This window comes from Elephantulus edwardii, unplaced genomic scaffold (assembly GCF_000299155.1).
Source record: "Elephantulus edwardii isolate Elephantulus edwardi_28Jun2011 unplaced genomic scaffold, EleEdw1.0 scaffold00286, whole genome shotgun sequence".
NCBI lineage: Eukaryota > Metazoa > Chordata > Mammalia > Macroscelidea > Macroscelididae > Elephantulus > Elephantulus edwardii.
This window is the reverse complement of record NW_006400036.1, coordinates 2,376,280-2,398,198: the sequence shown is the minus strand read 5'-3', so window position 1 is coordinate 2,398,198 and position 21,919 is coordinate 2,376,280. Positions and strand designations below refer to the sequence as shown.

Below are 21,919 nucleotides of genomic sequence, written 5' to 3'. Positions count from 1 at the left end.
CACACACACACACACACACACACACACACACCCCACACACTCCTACCCTTTTATCTTTTTCTGTTTGATTTTTTTTTAACCTCATCCTCTAACCCCCTGAACCAAGAAGCTGTTGTCCAAATGGAGCAAGAGACTACGGCATTACTGCATGGTTTAATATTAGGAAAGGTGTGTATCAGGGCTGTCTCCTTCCTTCATATCTATTCAATCTAAATGCTGAGCAAATAAGTCATGAAGTTGGAGTGTGTGAAGAAGAACATGACATCAGGATCAGAGGAAGACTCATTGACAGCCTGCATTATATAGATGGTATAACTTTGCTTGCTGAAAATGAGGAAGATGTGAAACTCTTGCTACCGAAGATCAAGGACTACAACCTTTGGTATGGATTACATGTCAATATCAAGAAACAAAGGTCCTTACCACAGGCCCAAAAGTCAACATAATGCTAGATGGAGAAAGGACTGAAGCTGCCAATGTTTTCATCTTACTTGGATCATCAATAAACACCCTTGGTACCAGCAGTCAGGAAATTAGGAGACATATTGCTCTGGGCAAGTCGACTGGCAGTGACTTCTCCAAAATGCAGAAGAGCATTGAGGTCAATTTGAAGACTAAAATGTGCCTGATTCAGGCCATGTTCTTCTCAATCATCTGCTTTGCATCAAAGAGCTGGACAATGGATAAGGATGACAGAAGAAGAATTGATGCCTTTTAATTGTGGTGCAGGAGAAGAGTACTGAAGTGGACTGCCAAGAGATCAAACAGATATGTCTTGTAAAAAAATGCAGCCAGAGTGCTCCTTGGAGGCAAAGATGGCAAAGCTTCATGTTTTACCATTTGGACATGTAGCTGGGCAAGGCTGGTCCTCAGAAAGATACATCATGCTCAGAAAGATGGACCAACAAAGGAGAGAAAAATCCCTCAATGAGCTGGGTTGACACATGGTGACTTGAGCAATGGGCTATAGTGTGCCAGAGATGGTGGGGTTGGCACAAGATAGGACACGGTTCAGGTTGGCTCTTCACAGAGTCTCTATGAGTCATATTCAACTTGATAGCACCTAACAACTTCAACAACTAACCCCCCAGTTCCATCCTGGGCCTCGCTACCCTCAGGTTTCCCTCAGCCTCTCTGGCTGCCCCTCACTCATCAGGGCTGTCCTCTCGCCCTCAAGCTTCATTCTCAGGTATGATGGAGAGTGAACCACTGAGGAAGAAGAGGCTCTTCCATGTGTCTTTGGAAGGTCACTTTACCACGGTTGCCTCAATTTCCATATTCAGCAAGTAGCACTTACCCCGAGACAACCCACCATGTTCTCCTCAATTTTTCTTAATAAGAGACCCCATTACAAGTGTGGGATGGGAGTTTTGAGGGGAGGAGAATGGATTGGTGGTGCTGGGCCCGAGTTGAGAATAAATTAGAAAATATTGTGTAATATGCAAAGAAGTCTCATTCAGATAAACTTCTGTGCATTCTGGCTTCTTTGTGGTGGACTTTGAAATTGTAGTGCCCACTCCCCATTTACTGGTGCTTGTTGTCAGAAAATCCTCCTGGTATCCTGCAAGGCGGGGTTGGTATGCAGCAGTCCCAGTGCCACCCTGCAATTCCACAGGGGATCAGAGAGCCTGGAGATTATGACGGCCTTTTCCCTGGGATCTCAGACCATACCATTCTTGTGTCACCATTACAGAAGGGAACACCGTTCTCTGAATTTCTTTGTTCAAGGTTGGCCGAGGGAATGAAAGAAAAAAAATAAGTAAAACACTTGGCTGTGTGATTCCTGGGTCAGGTTCTAGCAAGGAATCCTATGTACTGTGGATGGGGCCATTGTGATCCAGAGTTCTCAATGGTTGCTTTTTGGAAATGGATTTCCAGGCCTTTCTTCCTAGCCTTAAGAAGCTCCCCTGAGACCTGTTCAGCATCATAGCAACATACAAGCCTACCTGGTAGTCCAATATGACTGCCCAGGAGGTACACCAGACGGGACTAAAGTCCAGGTCTTATGCATGGAAAGTGGAGCCCCCCTCTCACCGAACTACCGAGCCCCGGAGATCAGAGGAACCACACAGATGGGTACCAGCAGGGTGGGGCAGGCAGCCAACAGGCAGGATAAGGTTGAAGCCCTTCCTATGCCAAACCCACTCTATCTATGAAGCGGCAATTATTTTTTTTTCTTGGCAATTATTTTTTAAAGTTTCAAATAGGGGGCCATTCTCACAGAACATTTGGCAACAAAGACGATGCTTGGAAATTATGACTTGTGTCATTTGGGAAGAACCAGCATCAAGTTAATGACATAGACATGTCCCCACATAGGATGTTGGAAGGTGTTAGGCACAGGCAGGCAAGCCGCAGCAACATGTCAACTGTCCTCCTCTCTGTTTACAGTTTAAGGAGATAAGGGCGTGGGGGCGAAGCAGGAGAGGGCCCGCAGCCCTAGCTGTGTTGGTGGTGGGGACCGTCGAGTCGGCTCTGACATAGAGACCTCACACACAACAGAGCGAAACGCTGCTGGTGCTGCATCATCCAGACGCTCTGTGGTGTGTTCGGTTCACTGTCGCAGTGGCTGTGCCAGTCCCTTTCACTGTGGGTTTGTTTTTGTTGGCCTGCTTCTTTATCAGTCATGACGGCCTTTTCTAGTGATTGAACTTTCCTGGTGATGTGACCAAGCAAGCAACAAGTAAGATAGAATCTTACCATCTCGCTTTTAGAACATTCTGACTGTATTTCATCTAAGAGTGATCTGTACTTTCTTATCACTGCCCATGGTTATCTTTAGCTGGGCTCTCCAGAGAAGCAAAGTAAAACTCAACGAAGTATCTTTGTGTGTGTGTGTGTGTGTGTGTGTGTGTGTGTGTGTGTGTGTGTGTGTGTGTACAGAGCGCTCTGGTGGCCTAGTGGGTAAACAGATGAACTGCTAATCCAAAGGCACATGGTTCAAATCACCAGCAGCTCCACAGGAGAGAGATCTCCTTTGAGATTTACAGCCTTTGAAAAACCACTGGAAGGTCAGGTTTGAGATGGTTCTGACTTGATAGTACATAATAATACCTATTCAATTGGATCAGAGTTGATCACATCATTACATAGCTGTCCCCAGTCCTTCCTCATTAATATCATAGAGGTTAGCAATTACAATAGGACAATTACATGATGGAAATTATAGCCACATCAACACACAATATTTCCCATCACAACTCTATATGCAATATTCTTCAGCAACACCACAATCTGATGATAGAGACTGGAGATCACCCAGTCGAGGCACAAGTGATATTTACTGGCCAACCTCCTCAGCACAAGCATTCCCCACTCCCCCCAGGTGAGAGTGCACAGAGGTGCTACAGACAAGCAGCTTAGAAAGGGGAGGCTTAGGCAGGTTAGAGAAGTGCTAGGGAGGGAGGTACGCTTGGCAGGGACTTTGTGCAAAGGCCGGGTGTTTAAGGGTTCCTGATATGCTTTTGGTCATCATTCTGCTTGCCTCTCACTGAGGCATCAGTTATTCTTCCATCTTCCTTCTTCATAGCCCAGCAACCTTCGTGACAATACCAAGGCCATGCTGCTTCTCTCACACTTGACTTTCTAGCTTAGGTTAGTAATGTTTACTTTCCCATCCTCAGTCCTCTCAGACATTACTGTGTAATCACTGTGTTGTTGTTGGGTGCTGTCAAGTCAGAATCCACTCATAACTGACCTCCCAGCAGGTTTTCAGAGGTTATATACAGCAAATGGATGGAAAGTACTAATATTTCACTCCTGAAGCAACTGGTGGATTCAAACCATCTGTCTTTGGGTTGGCGGTGCAACTCCTTACTGAGAGGCATGGAAACTTGCCTTGGGAACCCAACCCATTCCTATAACTACAAACTATCCTCTTTTCCCTTGCACTTAGCAACTAGAACTTATAACAATACTCCTCTTCACTCTCTAATACCTGGCCCCTCTCTACTCCTTTACACCTCGCCCCTCTCTGCTCCCTTTACCTGGCTGGAAAGATGACTGAAACTGTTCCAGGATCCATTAAACACTCCGCCTTTGTGGAAAGCCCCTAGCAAGCATACTTCCTCCAACCCTAGGACTTCCCTACCTTGCTTCAACCTCCCCTTTCCAAGCTGCTTGCTTGTACCAGCCTGGTGCACTCATCCCAGACATGCTTGAGCTGGTGGAAGTTGGCCAATAAATACTGCTTATGCCTTGACTGAATGGTCTTACACCTCTGTCACTTACCCATAAGTGTTCCTTAGAACCATAAGATCAACATTGATGCAACTGAATACATGTATGGACTTTCTGGCAAAGCTGGAGAGCTTGTTGCCAGTTTTTCTCTGGAACCTGGCTTGTCAATTTAGGACTTGATCCAGTGGCTTGCCTTTCATGTATAAATCAGGGAAAATGCCACCTGTCCCTCCATCTGAAGGGGTGTGGTCTAGGTGAGATACCATCACTGAGGTTGGTGTGCTTTGAAAACTGCAGTGAATTCACATACACATGATGCCCTCTGGTGGCCTTCAAGGATATAAATAAATTCTTTGTGGGTGAACATGCCCTGGGTACGCAGAGTAAATATTCAACAAACATTTGCATTGAGCTCAAGTAGGCAGTGCCCAGCAGCAATGACATGAGGTTTCCTGCCAGCCCTGGAGTGAAAGTAGTGGGTGACCCCATTTGGTAGTGGAACCAGGAAGAAGGGGGAGGCCCATTGCCTTGATAATCTGGCCTGTTTCCTCTGCCACCCTGTCACATCAAAGCAAGTGACCGGTTTTACTCATCTCCATGGCAACTGGCTCTCTAAGGCTCTGTGTGTGGAATCCCAGCTCCCTAGGTCCCTGCCATTGTGATTATCCACATCCAAATTGATGTGTGTCATATAGTAGGCCATGGCTCAGTAATGGATTATAAAACTAGTACAGCCTATTACTTGAAAAGGGACATCATGCTTGGAAAGAAGGAGGATCGGTAAAAGAGAGGAAGACCCTCCCCCCAACAAGATGCACTGACACAGTGGGTGCGAGTGAGTCAGAGATGATGAGGCACAAGACAGAGCAGGGCTCAGATCTCTTGTTCATAGAGTTGTTGAGCCATACTTGACTCGATGGCATCTCACAACAGTATAGCCAGTTATCACTGACAGGGCCCTGGCTTGTGCCCACCTCATCCATGTCACCTTAGAACTATGATTCTATTGTTATGTGCCATCGAGTCAACCACGACTCATAGAGACCCTATCTCTATGCACAGTAGGTCTAAAACCTGCTCTATCCTGGGCCAATCTCACTGTCTGACACACCTAAGGTCATTACCATGGTTATTGTGTCACCATGGTTATTGTGTCAATCTATCTCATCCAAGGTCTTTGTCTCCTGCAGTGTCCCTCCACCCTTCCAAGCATGATGTTCTTCTCCAAGGACTGGTCCCTCCTGGCAGCAGACCCAAAGTATGTGAGTCAGAGCCTCAAAATCCTTGTCTTCAAGGAACAGCTTGGCTTCCCCCCTTTCAGGACAGACCTGTTAGTACTCTTGGCAGTCTATGGTATGTTCAATACTCTTCTCCAACACCACAATTCAAAGGCATCAATTCTTCCTCTTTCCTCTTTGATCATTGTATAGCTCTCTGATGCATAATTGTGCAGGTAATTATGATACTCTGATGAGGGCAATTGTGAAGACCATGGCCTGGATCAGGCACACCTTAGTCTCTAGACTGACATCATTGCTCCTTCATACTCTGGAGAGCTCCCCAACAGCAGACTTTCCTAATGCAATGTGTCTTTTGATTTCCTGATTACTGGTGCTAAGAGTGTTGACTGTGGAACCAAACAAGTTGAAATTGTTAATAACCTCTATCTCTTCTCCATCTATCAGGATGTTGTCAATTGGCCTAGTGGTGAGAATTTTTGTTTTCTTGATATTGAGCTTCAATCCATATTGAGGACTACAGTCCTTAATCCGCTACAGCAAGCAAAATTATGTCATCTACATAACACAGGTTGTTGGTTAGTCTTCACCCAATCCTGATGGCACATTCTGCCTCATAAAGTCTAGTCTCCCAAATGATCTGTTCCAATATAGATTGCAAAGGTATGGAGATAGGACATATTCCTGACACATTCCCTTCCTGATTTTGAACTATGCAGTGTTTCCTTGCTCAGTTCTGCCTACTGTCTCCTGGTCCAAGTATAGGTTTCACATGAGTATAGTCAGGTGTTCTGGGATTCCCATTCTTCTCAAGGTTAGCCACAATTTGTTGTGATCCACACAGTCAAATGCCTTTGGATAGGCAATGAAGTACAAATAGACACTCCTCTGGGACTCTCTGTTTTCAGCAAAGACTCATCAGACATTGGCAATGATATTCCTAGCGTCATGGCCTCTTCTAAACTCAGCATATATTTTTGGTAGTTCCTTGTCAATGTACTGTTTCAATCATTTTTTTATGATCTTCAGCAGGATTTCACTTATGTGCAGTATTAGTAATATCATTTTATAATTTCCACTCTCTGTTAGATCATTTTTTAAAAATGGGAATAAATACAAATTTCTTCCAGTCTGGGCACGACCTGGTGAGCTAGTCCAGGGCTACATCTGTGTTGAAACAATTCGTATTCCATCAATTTCTGGGACTTTGTGTTTTGCCAATTCCTTCAGAGCAGCTTGAACTTCTTCTTTCATCACCATTGCCTTTTGGTCACATGCTGTTTCATGAAATTCTTGTGTCAGCCAATTCTTTTTGGTACAGCAGCTCTGTGTACTCCTTCCATCTTCTTTAGACGCTTCCTGGGTCATTCAGTAGTCTGCCCAAAGTATTGCAACTTGAGGCTTGCAGATGTTCTTTAGTTCCTTCAGTTTAAGAAATGCCGAATGAGTCTGGCCCTTTTGATTTTCTGATTCCAGTTCTTTGCACATTTCATAAAAATACTTTTCTTTGTCTTTCCAAGCTGCCCTTTCAGATCTTCTGTTCAGCTTCTTAATTTCCTATCTTCTTCCCTTCGCTTTGGCTTCTTGGCATTGTAGTACATATACTCAGAGTCTTGTCTGAAATCCATTTCAGTCTTCCTCCTTTGTCTTTGTAATGATATTTTGCATTCTTCATAGATAATATCCTCCCACAGCTGATCTGGCCTTCGCTCATTAGTGTCCAAGACGTCGAATTTGTTCCTGTGACATTTGTGTGTGTGTGTGTTTTAAATTCAGGTGGAATAGATTCTGTTGTTTTAATTTTTTAAAAAGTAGATCATGAGCCTTTTTTCTGAGGTGCCTCTAGATGGACTAGAACTTCTGACTTTTGTTTAACATATTAATGGTCTGCACAGTAATTTATGGTCTTGCTCAGCTACTGTTGATGGCTCTTTGTTCATGTGCTCCAATCATGTCCTTTACTCACATTTCTGCTAGCGTGCCTGCTTATTTTCAAGTTAACTCAAACTCTTTGTGGGTTTGATACATTAGACTTTTTCATGACTTGTCACTTGTTTCAGTGTTGTGTTTTCTTGGGTTTTTTCCTACCCTATAAGCTTTTATACCGGGCTCTACAATCAAGCCCAGCATTCATCCTTACAAACTGCTCTGAGAGGCAGGCATCCTCGCTCCTATTTTACAGATGAAGAAACTGAACCTAAGTTAAACGCCTTGCCCGAGTCCCAATGGCGAGTAAGTAGAAGAGCCACAATGTGACATCAGGAGGTTCTGGCATCGCCGTCTGATAACCCAGCCCCCTCCCAGACCTCATGTTCCTGGCTCCTGCCCCAGCCTTTCTCCACTTCTGTACACAGCCTTCCTCCGTGGGGTAGAGCTAAGGAACATTATATCAGGGCCAAAAATGACTCAGCCATCAGACAAACAGATCATTGCAGGCCTTTCAAAAATCATATCAAACCATCTGCCAAGAAGCTCACTTCAGGGTCATGTAGGAGAAAGCAATTGGTCTGACGGCTATTGACTGGGGCTCAGGCTTTATAGAGTCCAAGGTTAATGGGAGGATGTATAGTAACTTGCAAGTGCTTTCTATTTCGTACAAAAAATAACCCCCATAGGTTACAATCTTATTCCCCTATGCAGAAAAGAAGGGAGTTCTGGTGGCTTAGTGGTAAGGAATTGCACTACCAATCTAAAAGCCTGTGGTTCAAATCCACTGAATAGAAGAAAGGTGGGCAGTCTCTTTCCATGTGATTTCTTGCCTCTGAAAACCCACTGGAGTTTTCCCAGCTCTGAGTTGGCTCTGATTCGATGGTATGTGACAGTAATCAGCAATACGGTTGGCAGCTAATGGAAAAGTTGGGGGTTTAAGTCCAACAGCAGCCCCTCATAAGAACGGCGTGGAGATCTGGAAAATGGCCAGTGTCCAACTGTGGAGCATGGTTCTACTCTGACACACAAGGGGTGTGTCACGAGACAGCTTTGAATGGATGACAGTTGTGCTTGTTTCTAGCTGATATTGGCTAATTTTGAATCTACCTTTATAATCATATTTCAACACTCCTTTTTCTCACTGACTATATCAATTTGGCATGCTCTCTTTTAAACCAGCCCTCGATTCTATTCACTGGACTGACAGGCAACGTCATGCTAGATGGAGAAAAGATTTAAACTGTCTACAATTTCATTTCACTTGGATCCCCAACCTACACCCTTGCTATCAACATTGGGAAAGTCTGTTGTCAGGGACCTCTTCAAATTACTGAGGAGCAATGATGTCTGTTTGAAGACTAAGGTGTGCTTGAGTCAGGCCATGGTCTTTTCTATCACTTGGTATGCATCTGAGAGCTGGGCAATGAATAAGGATGACAGAAGAAGAATTGATGTCTTTGAGCTGTGGTGTTGGAGAAGAGGACTGAACATCCCATGGACTGACAAATGGGTATGTCTTGAAGAAGGTGGAGCGAGGGACAAAGATAAAGCTTCATTTTGCATACTTTGAGTATGTTGCTAGGAAAGGCCATTCCTTAGAGAGGGACATCATGCTTGGAAAGGTGGAGGATTGGCAAAAGAGAGGAAGACCCTCAACCAGATGGATTGGCACAGTGACTGAACCAATGGGGCTCAAGTATGTCAAAGATGATGAAAATAGGAAGGCCCCGGATAGGACAGGGTTCAGATCTGTTGTTCACAGGGCCGCTGTAAGTCATACTCGGCTCGGCAGCATCTAACAGCAACAACAACATGATTCTATTGGTTCTCTCATAAATGAGTTTACAATATTTATGAAAGAGGCTCACTGTATACTTGTCAGAATGTCAAGTTTGTACTGGGAATATATTCTAAAGAACCCAGAGCCACAATTCAAACAGATGTCTGCACACCCATGTTTATTGCTGTGTTATTCACAATAGCAAAGAGATGGGAGCAACCCAAGTGCCCATCAATAAACGAACGGATAGAAAAACTATGGCACATTCACACAATGGAATATTGATCAACATTGAAAAACAATGAACTCATAAAGCATACACAACACGGGGGAGCTTGAAAGACATTATGTTAAATAGAACATCTCAGTCACAAAAGGACAAATACTGTATAATACCACTGTTATAAAATAGGACAGACATGTGGGGTTGGGGAGAGAATGGGAAAGAGTGGATAGATAATGAACACTACATTAAAAAAGATGAGAGGAATAAAGGACCAAAAAGAATATCACTATATGTATGAGAACAATCTGGAATAGGGGTGCATTGCAAGGTAGGCTGGGGGAGGGGGATGAAAATGTGCAACAATAATAATTTTTTTTAAAAAAAGGGGGGGGGGAAGAATGTCAGGTTAGGGATTGTTTGGAAATAGTTCCCAAACAGGAAGGAGAATGAATGGTTTCCTAGATCGGTTCTGCTTTCCCTTAAGAGGCAGTATTTCTAACATGTTCAATACGGTCTGAGCTTTTCTCTGCAGGTACTTCCTTGTCGGTTACTACGGATGTCTCACCCCTCAGAGGGACCCACCGTAAACCCAGCAGAGTCTTAGCTGCAATGTGGAGAGGCAGATCCAAGTGATAAAAGCTCAGAGCGTTTTTTCTCTGCTCCAAGACCAGAAGACCTCTTCCATTGCCACCTCTAGTTGCTGCTCAGCCTGGCTTTTGCACCCCACCACCAGGCTTAGAACCCCACTGTCTCAGGGTCTGGGCCTCCTTACAATCCACTCTTCAGTTCCACATGTGCTAGCTTGTCACCTCAGCAACCCACAAAAGCATCTCCTAGCATAATGCACGCTCAGCTGAGCAGAGCCAGCTGGTTCTATTTGAAATTGGGAAGCGGTTTCTCCCCAGATGGTACCCCTCTTGCAATCACACATCTCCCTTATCCATTTCAAAATAAGAAAGTATCCCTCTAGAACCTTGGTACAAACAGAAGGCCTTGCCAACCCATTTGCATGCCAAACTCTTTCTCTCTAAATCAATGGAAGGAAGGCTGGGCCTCTCATCAAGAAAATTCTAGTCACCAAGTGAGAAACCCAGAAGATATCTAGATCTGTTTGTTTTGAGGGTAACTGGGAGAAAGGAAATGAAAGAGATTCTGAAACTGATCTGCTCATTCAGGGTGCCTTGGGAAGTGAGGTTGGTAGACTGTTGCCAGTCCAATGCCTTATCACCAGGGCTTCCTGCTCCCCTAACTCTCCCATCTAAGTCTCTACCATGGTGAGGACCACATGAAGTTGTTATTAGATGCTATTGAGTTGACTACAACTTATAGTGACTCTAAGAATAGCAGATCTGTACCCTAACTTGTGCCATCTTTATAGTTTCTGATATATTTTAGCTCATTGATACTGCAACTGTGTCAATCCTTTTCATTGATGGTCTTCCTCTTCTTTGTTGACCTTCTACCTTCCCCAGCATATCTTTTTCCAAGGAAGGATATCTTCTAACAACATGTCCAAAGTAACATGATGGTGACATTAAGTCTCACCATCCTAACCTCCAAGGAACACTCTGGTTTTACTTTCTCTAAGGCAAATTTGTATGTTGTTTTGGTAGTTGATGGGATAGTCAGTACTCTTCTCCAACATCACAACTCAAAAGCATCAATTCGTATTCTGTCATCCTTATTCACTGTCCAAATTTCAGATGCATAGCAAGTAATTGAAAAGATCATGGCCTGAATCAGGCCGACTGTAGTCTTCAAACTGACACTGTTGCTCTTTAGTACTCTGGAGAGAAGAGCCTTGACAGCTCATTTTCCTAATGCAACATATCTTTTGATTTCTTGAGTTCTGTTAGCAAGAGTTGTTGACTGTGGATCCAAGAAAGATGAAATCATTGACAACTTCAACTTTTCTCCATTTATTTTGATGGTGCCTATTGATCGAATGGTGAGGATTTTTGTTTTCTTGATGATGAGATGTAAACCATATTGAAGGCTGTAGTCTTTGATCATCTGCAGCATATATGTCAAGTCCTACCCACTTTCAGAAAGGAAGGTTGTGTCATCTGAAATTAAAGCAGGTTATTGATGAGTATTTCTCTGATCCTGATGCCCCAATTTTCTTCATATAGTCCAGCTTCTCAAATGATCTGTTCAATACGTAGATTGGACAGGTCTAGAGAAAAGATACAACACAGATGTACACCTTCCTTGATTTTAAATCTTTACCTGTTCAGACAACAGCTTCTTGATCTAGGTATTGTTTTTTCATGAGCACAATTAAGTGTTCTGGTGTTGCCCCCCTCAGTTCTTTACGCTGCTGGATTGGCCTATCCTAGTCTCTTGTGTTTGTCCTGATCCTTTGTAACAATAGACGGCTGATTGGCTGGGTAAAGACAATTCAGCTGACTGGTTGGGCAGACAGCTAAGAGAATTTCTGAGGAAGGGAGTCACTGCCTGTTCAGAGGAGTTACATAAAAAGCTTTGACAGTGGGCTTCTGGGGGTTCATGAATCATTTGGAATAAAGTTTAGCACCTTTATTGGTTATGCATGTGATGAGAATGACATGCTCTCCATACTAAATGCGACCTGATACACATATAGAATTAAAATGTGATTACAATATGCATAGTATTTGGAGGCTTCCCCCAATCCCACAAGTTACTCAGCATTTCTGTCTTACATCTCATTAACCATTTCTCCAGTCTTACTTTTTTCATTACTTTCATTGCTTTTAATATATTTTATATCGTTTTTTAATGGTTTAGTAACATACCATTACATTACCTCAATTTATGCAACCATGTTCAATATTTAGATTTGTTGGAACCAGTTGATTTTTAGAAAGGATGCATTGGTGGACATCCTTGTAGCTAAACCTTTGCCTGTATCTGTGATTATTCACCAGGACAAATTTCTAGGAATGGAATTGCTGGATGAAAGGATATGTTCCTTCTTGATATTTTTTTCCAATCTACTCTCTGAGAGTGTGTGCCGATTTTGGCTACCCCCAGGAGAGTGGGAGACAGTCACCTCTTCCTCAATAGCATCACTTGACCTGATATTTACTGTCTTTAAAATCTGGTCAATTTGAGATAAAACAAACAAGCAACAACAAAACAGTATCTATTATTGTTTCATTTTGCATCCTATTGCTAATAAGGGTGAGTGTTTTGGGAGTATTAATGTGGTTCTTTGGGGCTCCTATTTAGTGCTCTCGAAATGATGTGTATTACTTATCTTTCCATTGGTGTATCAGCCTATATTTAAATTGACTCAGAAGAACTCTTCATGGGTTTTATATATTACTTTTCTTGTTTCAGATCTTGTTCTTCATTTGCCATTTACTCTTCCTCCTTTCCACTCTGCCATGTAAAAGCTTCAACATGATGCTTTCAAATCTATCAGTCTTTCTCTCGACAATTTTTGCCTTGGGGCTACATTTGACAGCTCTTTTCCACTCTAAATTAACAGTAGTTATTTTTCTTCTATTATTTTTATGGATTTGTTTTCCACGCTTAAATCTTTAATCTGTCTGCAAGTAATTTTTACATTTGGGATCATTCACTCACTCATTGTTGTGGAATAGGAATCAACTCACAGATGACTCTCCTTCGGGTTTTCAAAGTTGTGAATCACACAGGAGGAGACTACCCATCTTTCTCCCTTGGAGCCACTAATAGATTTGAAGCCTTTGGATTAGCTACGTAAGTCCTTGCATATTACACCTTCCCACGTTTGAGACAGAAGTCTTGATTTCTTTTCTTTGTGAGCTGTGATTCTGGCTTCTCTTTCTTGTTTTAATGGTCTACCAGTTATCCTAATACTATTAAATGACTCACTTTATCATCATTGGTTTGAAGATGACATTTTCCTATAAAAATTTTTATGTAATTTGTTTCTAAATAACTATCATATTCTATCCTGTTGATCTACCTACTGTTTTACATAAATGTCCTCTTTCTATACACTATTATAAAAATTCCATAATCCTATCCCAATAGCACCTTTGAAGATTTATAAGGAAAATATCTCATTCTTGATCTTCAGTAAATAAACACATAATAAGCACATAAAGGAATGCTACTCTGAGGCTCTAGCGTGTCGAGAAGTGTAAGGATGACACAGGATAAGACAGGGTTCAGATCTGTTGTTCATAGGTCTGTTGTTCATGGGTCATACTTGCCTCTCCAGCACCCAACAACAACAACACGATTTTGCCAAATTTTAAAAAGTCTTGCTGGTATTTTGCACTGATACTTACTTTTATAACAACACTTGGTGGCCTAGTGGTAAGAAGCGACACTACAATCCCAAAAGCACATAGAATCTGCTCCATGGAGAAGAATGAGTAATCTCCTCCCGTGTGATTCACTGCCTCTGAAAACCCACTCAACGGTACAAAACAATAACAACAACAATAAAACATTATAATATTGAGTCTTTCACTTCTGTAGCAATTTCTCTTCAATTATTTCTTTTCCTCCAGTAAAGTATTTTTACATTTCCTCTAGTTGAGCTCAACTAGTTAAAAAAAACCCAAAACCAAAATCTGCCTTGAGCATCCTGCTCTTTTGAGAACTATCTATATAGGATCAAATTGACAACAGAAACTCCAAAGATTAGCTAGGAACCTAATGTGGTGAGGTGAGTATATGTTAACAGGAAACTAACAACTCAGAAAAGACAGTGAGAGCAACTGTACAAGTGAGGAAGACAGCAGTGTCACTGAATTGTACACGTAGAAGTCGTTCAATTGCATGCTTTTCTGGGCATATTCTTAAATTTTAAAAAACGTAAGGCCATTTTCCGTGTGTAGGTCATTTACATTTCTTGTGTATTTTCAGGATTTAATGTTATTTATTGTGTCTCCTCACGAAGAATATATGGTAAAGCTACTTGTTTGTTAGAGTTCTTCAGGTGATTCTTTTGGTCTTGACAACAAAGTAATTATTTTTATTTGACCTGTAGATAATGAAAAGTTTACCTTTGCTAGAAGAGAAAATATTCTTTATTTCCATTTCTTTATTTATTGCCTAGGCAAAATACTGATGAGCAAAAGGAAGAAGAGTCTTGACTGTGATGGAAAGGCCTCCCTTTGCTTGCTATTATTATTATACAGAAGACATTTTCATATAATAATTACTTGCTATGCATCAGAAAGCTGGACAATGGCTAGAGATGATAAAGGAGAATTGATGCCTTTGACCTGTGGTGCTGGAGGAGAGTATTGAATATACCATGGACTGCTAGGAGAACAAACAGGTTTGTCCTAGAGAGGGTGAAACAAGGATGTTCCTTGGAGACAAGGATTCTGAAGCTTCATGTGACATACTTTGGACATGTTGCAAGGAGAGATTAGTCCTTGGAGAGGGACATCATGCTTGGGAGGGTGGAGGGACAGCTCAGGAGAGGAAGATCCTCGATGAGATGGATTTATTCAGTGACTGGGGTAGTGGGGGTAGGTGTGTCAGAACAATAAGATTGGCTCAGGATAGAGCAGGGTATAGGGCTGTTGTACATAGGGTCTCTATGAGTCGCAGGCAACTCAACAGCACTTAACAACAACATAGTTTCACAGAGTAGAGGAGTTCTGAATGTCAGGAGTAAGTGTTGGATTTTATTAAATGTCTTAAGGATATCTGCTGAGATATTAAGAGACTTTATTCCATTATGCTATTAATATGGTGAGTTGCATAAACAGATTTTCTAACTTGGGGCCATTTCTCAGTTAATCTTACTTGATCATGTTTTCTTTGGCTCTATAGTCATTTTCTAGGCACTCTGGTGGTCTAGTGGTAAGAAGTTGTGTGGCAATTCCAAAGGCACGTGGTTTGAATCAACCAGCTACTGTGTGGGCAAAGGATGGGCAATCTCCTCCCAAGCAACTTACTGCCTGTGAAAACCCACTGAAGGGTCAGCTATGGGTTGGTTTCGACTCAACGGTACACAAAAACAACATAGTCATCTTCTCAGATTTCATGTGCATATCTCTCACAGCACTAGTAACTTTTCAAGAAGTCTTACTCTTCTGACCCCACATGTGAAATCTCAGGCAGCATCAGCCTTATGTCCACCACATCTGGCATGGCAGCTGCTGCCTGTCTGTCGTCAGCACCAGCCTATCTTCTACAACCAGAACTAAGGCTACCCACCCTGTGCTTCCCTCTCCACTCTGGGGCAAAGAGAATAAGCAAATGCCTCTTGTCAATATTGGTGGGCTCTCTCTGACCTGTGCAGTCTCTGAATTACCCCTTGACTAACCAGAATAGAAACAGAACTGAGTTGGTGGGGTCTACTTGCTCTGAGCCCCTGGCTAAGAACTCCCCTTTGAGTTGTCTTCCACGTCACTGCTTTGAGGTTGTGTATATCCAGCCATTTTGCACACGGGCACCACAAAGCGAAGATCACTCAAGGCTTCTATTGAATGCAGGGGCAGAGCCAGGTAGGAAGATTCAAGACGAGAAGAGAAAGCATCCTGACCAGGTTCAATGGCCCTGCATGTCCGTTGCCTTGATGCCTACCTGGGGCCTTGAGTTCCGCATCGATGAAGGTGAGCAGTTCCTGGCAGATGCTGCAGTAGGGAACAGGCCAGGTCAGGAACCGGTGGTAGGTTCTGGCTGCCTTCAGAAGGAGATCTGAGTCGGGTGGGAAGTGTGGCGTCTAGGGTGGGAAGAGACAGCAAGCAGAGAGGTCTGGATGACAGAAAACTCACTGATAGGCTAGAGCAGGTTGGTTCCCTTTCTGAAATGTTCTGCAAAGGACACACATTTCCTAGTAGCAGAGTGCCCCAGGACAAGCCAGGAGGAACTGGAAGTTACCAAAGACTGAGCTGTCAGGATGGCACCCAGGATGTCTCTATATTGACAACTTTACATTACTTCCTCCACACAATACTGTCATTCACTTTGGATGGTCTTCAGTGCTTAGACTATGCTTATTTAAACATCCTTGCTAGAAGCAAATGCTTACTCTTTGAGACTGAACTGATCCTATGTTCACAGACTCATCTGGTGAATATAAGGGGCAATCTCCTCCTGTGCAATTAACTGCCTCTGAAAACCCTGCAGTAGGCCAGCTATGGGTTGGTTCCAACTCTATAGTACACATCAACAACAATATAGGCCAAACCCACCACTGGAGTAAAAAATGAGGAGGACATGGCATTTCCCCATACCATCTTTCTCATGGCTCGTGAACAAGCTGTGGCAGCAGCTCCAGTGAGGGAGACCAGTTAAGCTTGGCACAAAGGCATCAAGTAGAGTTACTAAGGTCTCTCTCCTAGATGACCATTCGGAAGTTTTCCTGACATTCTGTGAGTTGAAACTCATCTCAGATCTCAACACTTCATAGTTATTCTCTCTGTGTGATTATCCTCAGAGGCGTGAGGGCTGTCTCCCCCATACTGATGACCCCCTTTCTTCCCTGCCTTCCTGGGCCTGTCCCACCCTGGAACTTACGCAGAGAACTGTGGAGTAGAAGAGCAGGGCCAGAGGGGCCAGGAGGTCGTAGGTGCCCTTCTCCTGGACCTGTGGAGAGGTGAATAGGGAAAGGTGAGGATCACTGAGGGAGCACTGTCTTATCTTATTCTTTCCTCAGTTTTGCTTTGTTTTTGAAGTATAAAGAAAACATCTCCACAAAACAAAACAAATTGAAAAATAGCAGTAGAAAGGAAAGAAAAAGATTCTTCATATATATCCCCCATTCAATCCCAATTGTAGTTCATATTTTCGGTTTACTTTTCCTTATACCATTTTTTTCTATGCATTTTCTTCTGTAAATTTTAATAATTTTGTCAATATGTGTACTCTTGATATCTTTTACCTATAATATTCTAAGTGAATTTCTGTTTTACTAAATGGTCTCTAAGACTATTTTCCTCCTTTCCACTTTTCTTCTATTTTTTGTTGTTTAGAAAGTACATGTCTTTTTTTCTTTTACGGATTCTGTTTTGCATACAAGGATCCTATATACATCCATCTAGATTTCCTTTGATGTTTTATTTTTTTAAAATGTAAATTTTTACTCCATCTAGCATTTCATCAGTTTTTTCCAAACTTAATCAATTTCTCCTAAATAATCTAAAAAAAATTGTGATGCAATTTCCATTATAAAATAAACTTACTTCATATCCTTGGATAACAACCATCATTTTTATTGGTTGCATAATCTTCCATGTGCCAGATCTCTGCAATTTTATTTTTGTTTTTATTTTGACATTTGAAATAATTGCCTTGCTATTTTATGTGATAGTGCGATGAATATTTTTGTGCACATTCATTTTTCTTATAGCTTGGATTATTATCACTCATGAAGTAGAATTAACTGATCAAAGGTTAGAAAGAGAGACATGACAACATTTCATCATTTTTAATATCTTGAATGCATGAAAGTACCAGTTTCACCACACCCACTGCCGGATTGGCTATTACACTTTTTGCTAATTTGATAGGCAAACACTATCCCTTTATGGCCTTGATTTGCTTTTGTTTTCTTATAACCTAGACCAACCCTTGCTTGTTAAGGTGTTTATGAGTTCTACCTGTTCTGTTATGAATTACTTCTTAGGAAAGCATTTAGATAGAGCATACCACACCAGCTACACACAAGCACGCACATTTTAGAAGCTAGTGTGACAGTGCACAAGGTCTTTCAGCCCATTCTGATGTTTATGGGTGCTGAAGGCACAGAGAAAGGCCTTCCTTCTCTGCTGTGTTTGGTATCCTCAGCAAGTCTCAATGTAGACCTCAACTTCTCCTGCCCTGAAGAGAAGATGTGTCCTCCATATCGTCTACAAAGTCCATTCTACAAAGTCTTCCTGTCTAAGATGAAACCATGGGCCTCTTCCCAGGTACAGCAAATAAAAGTGATGAAAAGACTCAAGGATATAATTATCAAAAAAGACTAAATGGATTGCACCCTCCACTAGGCAGTGCCTAGTCACCACTCTAAATGGCTCTGACTGGGATCACAATAGAAGGTCCTAGACAGAGAGTGGGAGAAGAAAAAAAAAAGTAGAACAAAATTCAAAATCATTACTAGTCTGATAAAGACTGGTGGAATGCCCAAGACTATAGTCCTTGGACATCTTTCAAACCTGGAACTGAACCCACTAGCCTTTCTGCCTAATACTAAATAGATCTATAAAGGGAACAGTAATGTCTGTGAGAAAATAGTCCTCAGGATATATCAGCCATAGGAGACCAAAGGGCAGCATTTCCCCCAAAACAGTGTTTCAAAGACAAGATGAGGAAGGAAAGTTGAGTGATTGGAAACCAGGAACCCAGAGAGGAAGTGGGGAGAGTGATGTTTCATTGACGGGACTGCGACTAATTTCATGAAACAAAATATGTATTGGTTATTGAATCGGAGACTCATTTGATTTGCAAACTCTCACCCAAATCATAATAAAATTTTAAGAAGGAAAAAACCCCTTCCCTATGGATCCTTTCTCTGTGGTCTGTAAGTGAAGCACCGCAGAGGTGCCCAAGCTTCTCTGTGCTGGTTTGCCTGCGTCCAGGGAATAATAAGCCCAAACCAAACTTGCTGTCAAGTCAGTTCCATTCAGACTCCTGGTGACTCCATGCGTCACAGACCAGAATCACCCACAGGGTATTCTCGGCTGTCATCTTTACAAAAAAACACATCCCCAGGCCTTTCTTTCATGGCTTTACCAGGTTGGCTTGAACCCTCAACCCTTAAGTTAAAAATCAAGAGCAATAACAGCATCAGCTAACTGGCGGTGCTCACACTATCATTTAACCTTGATAAAGGCAGATGTTTTCTCATTTAAATTGTATCTTTAAAATGAACAAGGGGACAATGGGAAGGAAGCTTGAATGAGAACTTTGTGAGGGACAGAATCCTCTTGGGATTTACTGTCTATTTCTTGAACCATTAAAGGAGACCTCGGCTTACTTTCCTGCTCTTTCCCATCAGTTTTCTCTTTCATGTCTTTGTTTTTAAGGATCATTTTGGAGAAAGGTGTTACATCACGTTCCCTCCGTCCCTTCTGATCTATATATACTTTGATCTGTAAGCAACGGCTGCCCTCAGCAGCAGTTTACACATGAGGCCCTGGCTTCTGTGTTCTTCCTGCACCGCAGAAGGCCACTCCTCATCCTCGGTCACCACCCACCATGGAGTCACCCTCCACTCACAGTGCCGAAGCAGAGCAGAGCTGTGCTCCACAGTATCCTCAGTTGCTGGATTTTTAAGAAGTAAGTTGCCAGACTGTGCATGGGCTTGAACTTCCAACATTTTGGATAGCACTCTAGTGCACTGACCATTTGCACTATCCAGGACACCACCTATTTCTGGTTTTGCTGAAACAGAAAACTCACAGCTTCTCACTGCCTTTGCCAAAGTGGCTGGGTGCTCCACCCTATCACTCGTTGGGGTCTGTTTCTCAATTCTGTGAGGCAGATCTCTGACCCACACTCACCTCTCGGGTTTTCTTCAGGATCTGCTCAAGGAGGATAAGGAAGTGGCCCGGGTCCCTGCTGACCAGCTCCTGAAGGCTCCAACAGTTTAGACACAGTCCAGCTGGAAGGGAGAGAGGCAAGTGGTCAGTCTCTTTCAGCAACCTTCAGACTGTTGCTGTTATGGGCTGTCAAGTCAACTACAACTCCTAGCAACTCTATGAATGACAAGTGAGAACTCGACCCCATCTCACTGTCTCAGATCCACTCGAGCCCACTGTTAGAGTCACTGTGCCAATCCATCTCATGGAAGGTCTTCTCTTTCTCTGATACCCAACCTTCCCAGTATAATGTTGTTTTACAAGTGGGAAAGAAACAGGAGGTATCACTCAGGCTGTCCTGGAACACTCCTTCCTAAAGCAAGAAGGTCTGGGGAAATCCTGGGCCAGCCTCTAACCCTGCCACATCCCATCAAGACTTAGAAATATGTTTCCTGCATATATAGGCAGGGGATGGAGAGAGGGAGAGAGACAGGCCTGGATATGCTTGGAATCCCCTTCGGAGCCAATGGCCCTGACTTGACTTTCCTCCCCATGTCCCTGGATAGCACAGTTCTCTTCCAGCTTCACTCACCCCCTGTGGAGAGAGCAGGGAAGGAAGGAGAGGCACAGGAGCCAGGAATAAGAAGGGAGCCATGTGTGTCTGCCCGGACACAAGGTCTGGGACTGTCCTGGGACGTCCCATGACTGCCTGGCAGTGGAGCTCAGGAAGGGGAAGCTACTTTCATTTAAATTCTAAAAGCTGGATGGGCACTTTGGCACTTCCCTAGGCTTTCTTATGTTGGCAATTTCTATTTCCCCCACAATCAGTATGGGTAATTCCCTACTAATTAAAGGATGCTCAGGGAGGAGTGTGTGTGTGTGTGTGCGCATGCGTGTGTGTGTGTGTCTGAGAATGTGTGTGTGGGAAGTGACTCAGGAGTGGAAGTGAAATGACCTTGAATTTCATGGTCTCAGAGGCCACTAGCAATATGTTCAAGCACTGATAGGATTTTACAAAATTTGCAAAAGTCAGCTATTTTTCATTCCTTTACTCGGTGATCACCGGAGTTTAATCGGAACTGACTCACAGCCGCCCGTCCAGTGAGTTTTCAGAAGCTCTAAGTCGCATGGAAGGAGAGTGCTCTCTTCCATGGACCCTCTGGGGGATTCGAACCACAGAAAGGTGCTGTCTTTGGCTTAGTGGTGCAACTCCCCTATAGACTACGCCACACAGCTCCCTTTACTTAGTGTTGGTACCTCGAAATCTCTAAAACTGAAAATGAATTGCCACTGTGTCCAAGACCCCAACTGTCCCAGAGTAGAACTGGTCTCCACCGGGTTCTCAGTGGCTGAGGTTCTGCAAGCAGACTGCCAGGCCTTTCTTCTTAGTCTTCCATAGTCCAGAGGCTCCACTGAAACCTGGTCATCACAGCAACACACAAGCCTCCACTGACAGATGGGTGATGGGGGTTGGGGGGAGCTGTACTTGAGATGCATCGGTAAGGAATCTAATCTGGACCTCCTGCATGAAGGCAAGAATTCTACCATGAAACTATCCCCATCCCTTCTACTAACTTGGGCTTATTAAGGCAAGACTGGGCAGAAGGTGAGTAGGAAGAAAGCTCTTATTTACTGACCACCTTACCATGTGCTAGGTAGTGTTGTTGTTACACATCATCAAACTGACTGCCCCATGATGCTCCCTAGGCTGTGCTCTCTACAGAAGTGGATCTCCAGGCTCCTCTGGGTCATAAAAACACCCCTCAGCCCCCAGGAACCCACCTGACCAGGAAGTAGAACGTCGGCTGAGGCTGAGCCCGTGCAAGCAGCGCTCCAGGGCATGCTGGATGCGGTCCTCCGTGCACGTCGTGGCCCCTGGCTGCATCCTGAGTCATCGCCTGCACAGGAGACAGACAGCAGTCAGCTGGCAGAGTCCCCTTCCCCTGAGCACCAGGCAGGACAGCAGGATGGTGGCACTGTCAGCTGACATCCACCACCCACTGTCACCAATTCTGCTCCATCTTGGTGTTGTAGGTGAACCTTGGGTCCTCCCTGATGCTTCAAGAACATCTGAGCTGCAGGACGTAGCGTGGGATTCCAGGAA

At 43.3% G+C, this 21,919-nt stretch overlaps 1 protein-coding gene across 1 annotated transcript in view; it reads right to left on the bottom strand.

The window, feature by feature from the left end:
* PIK3R5 (phosphoinositide-3-kinase, regulatory subunit 5) overlaps positions 1-21,718 on the bottom strand; it is a 33,054-nt gene extending 11,336 nt beyond the window's left edge. The window contains exons 1-4 of the mRNA XM_006900502.1: positions 21,598-21,718; positions 19,798-19,898; positions 16,814-16,882; positions 15,878-16,016 (exon numbers count right to left, since the gene is read on the bottom strand). Of these exons, the coding sequence (XP_006900564.1) occupies positions 15,878-16,016; positions 16,814-16,882; positions 19,798-19,898; positions 21,598-21,700 (412 nt within the window). The 5' untranslated portion in view covers positions 21,701-21,718. The remainder of the gene's footprint in view (positions 1-15,877; positions 16,017-16,813; positions 16,883-19,797; positions 19,899-21,597) is intronic.
* Positions 21,719-21,919: the final 201 nt, after the last annotated feature.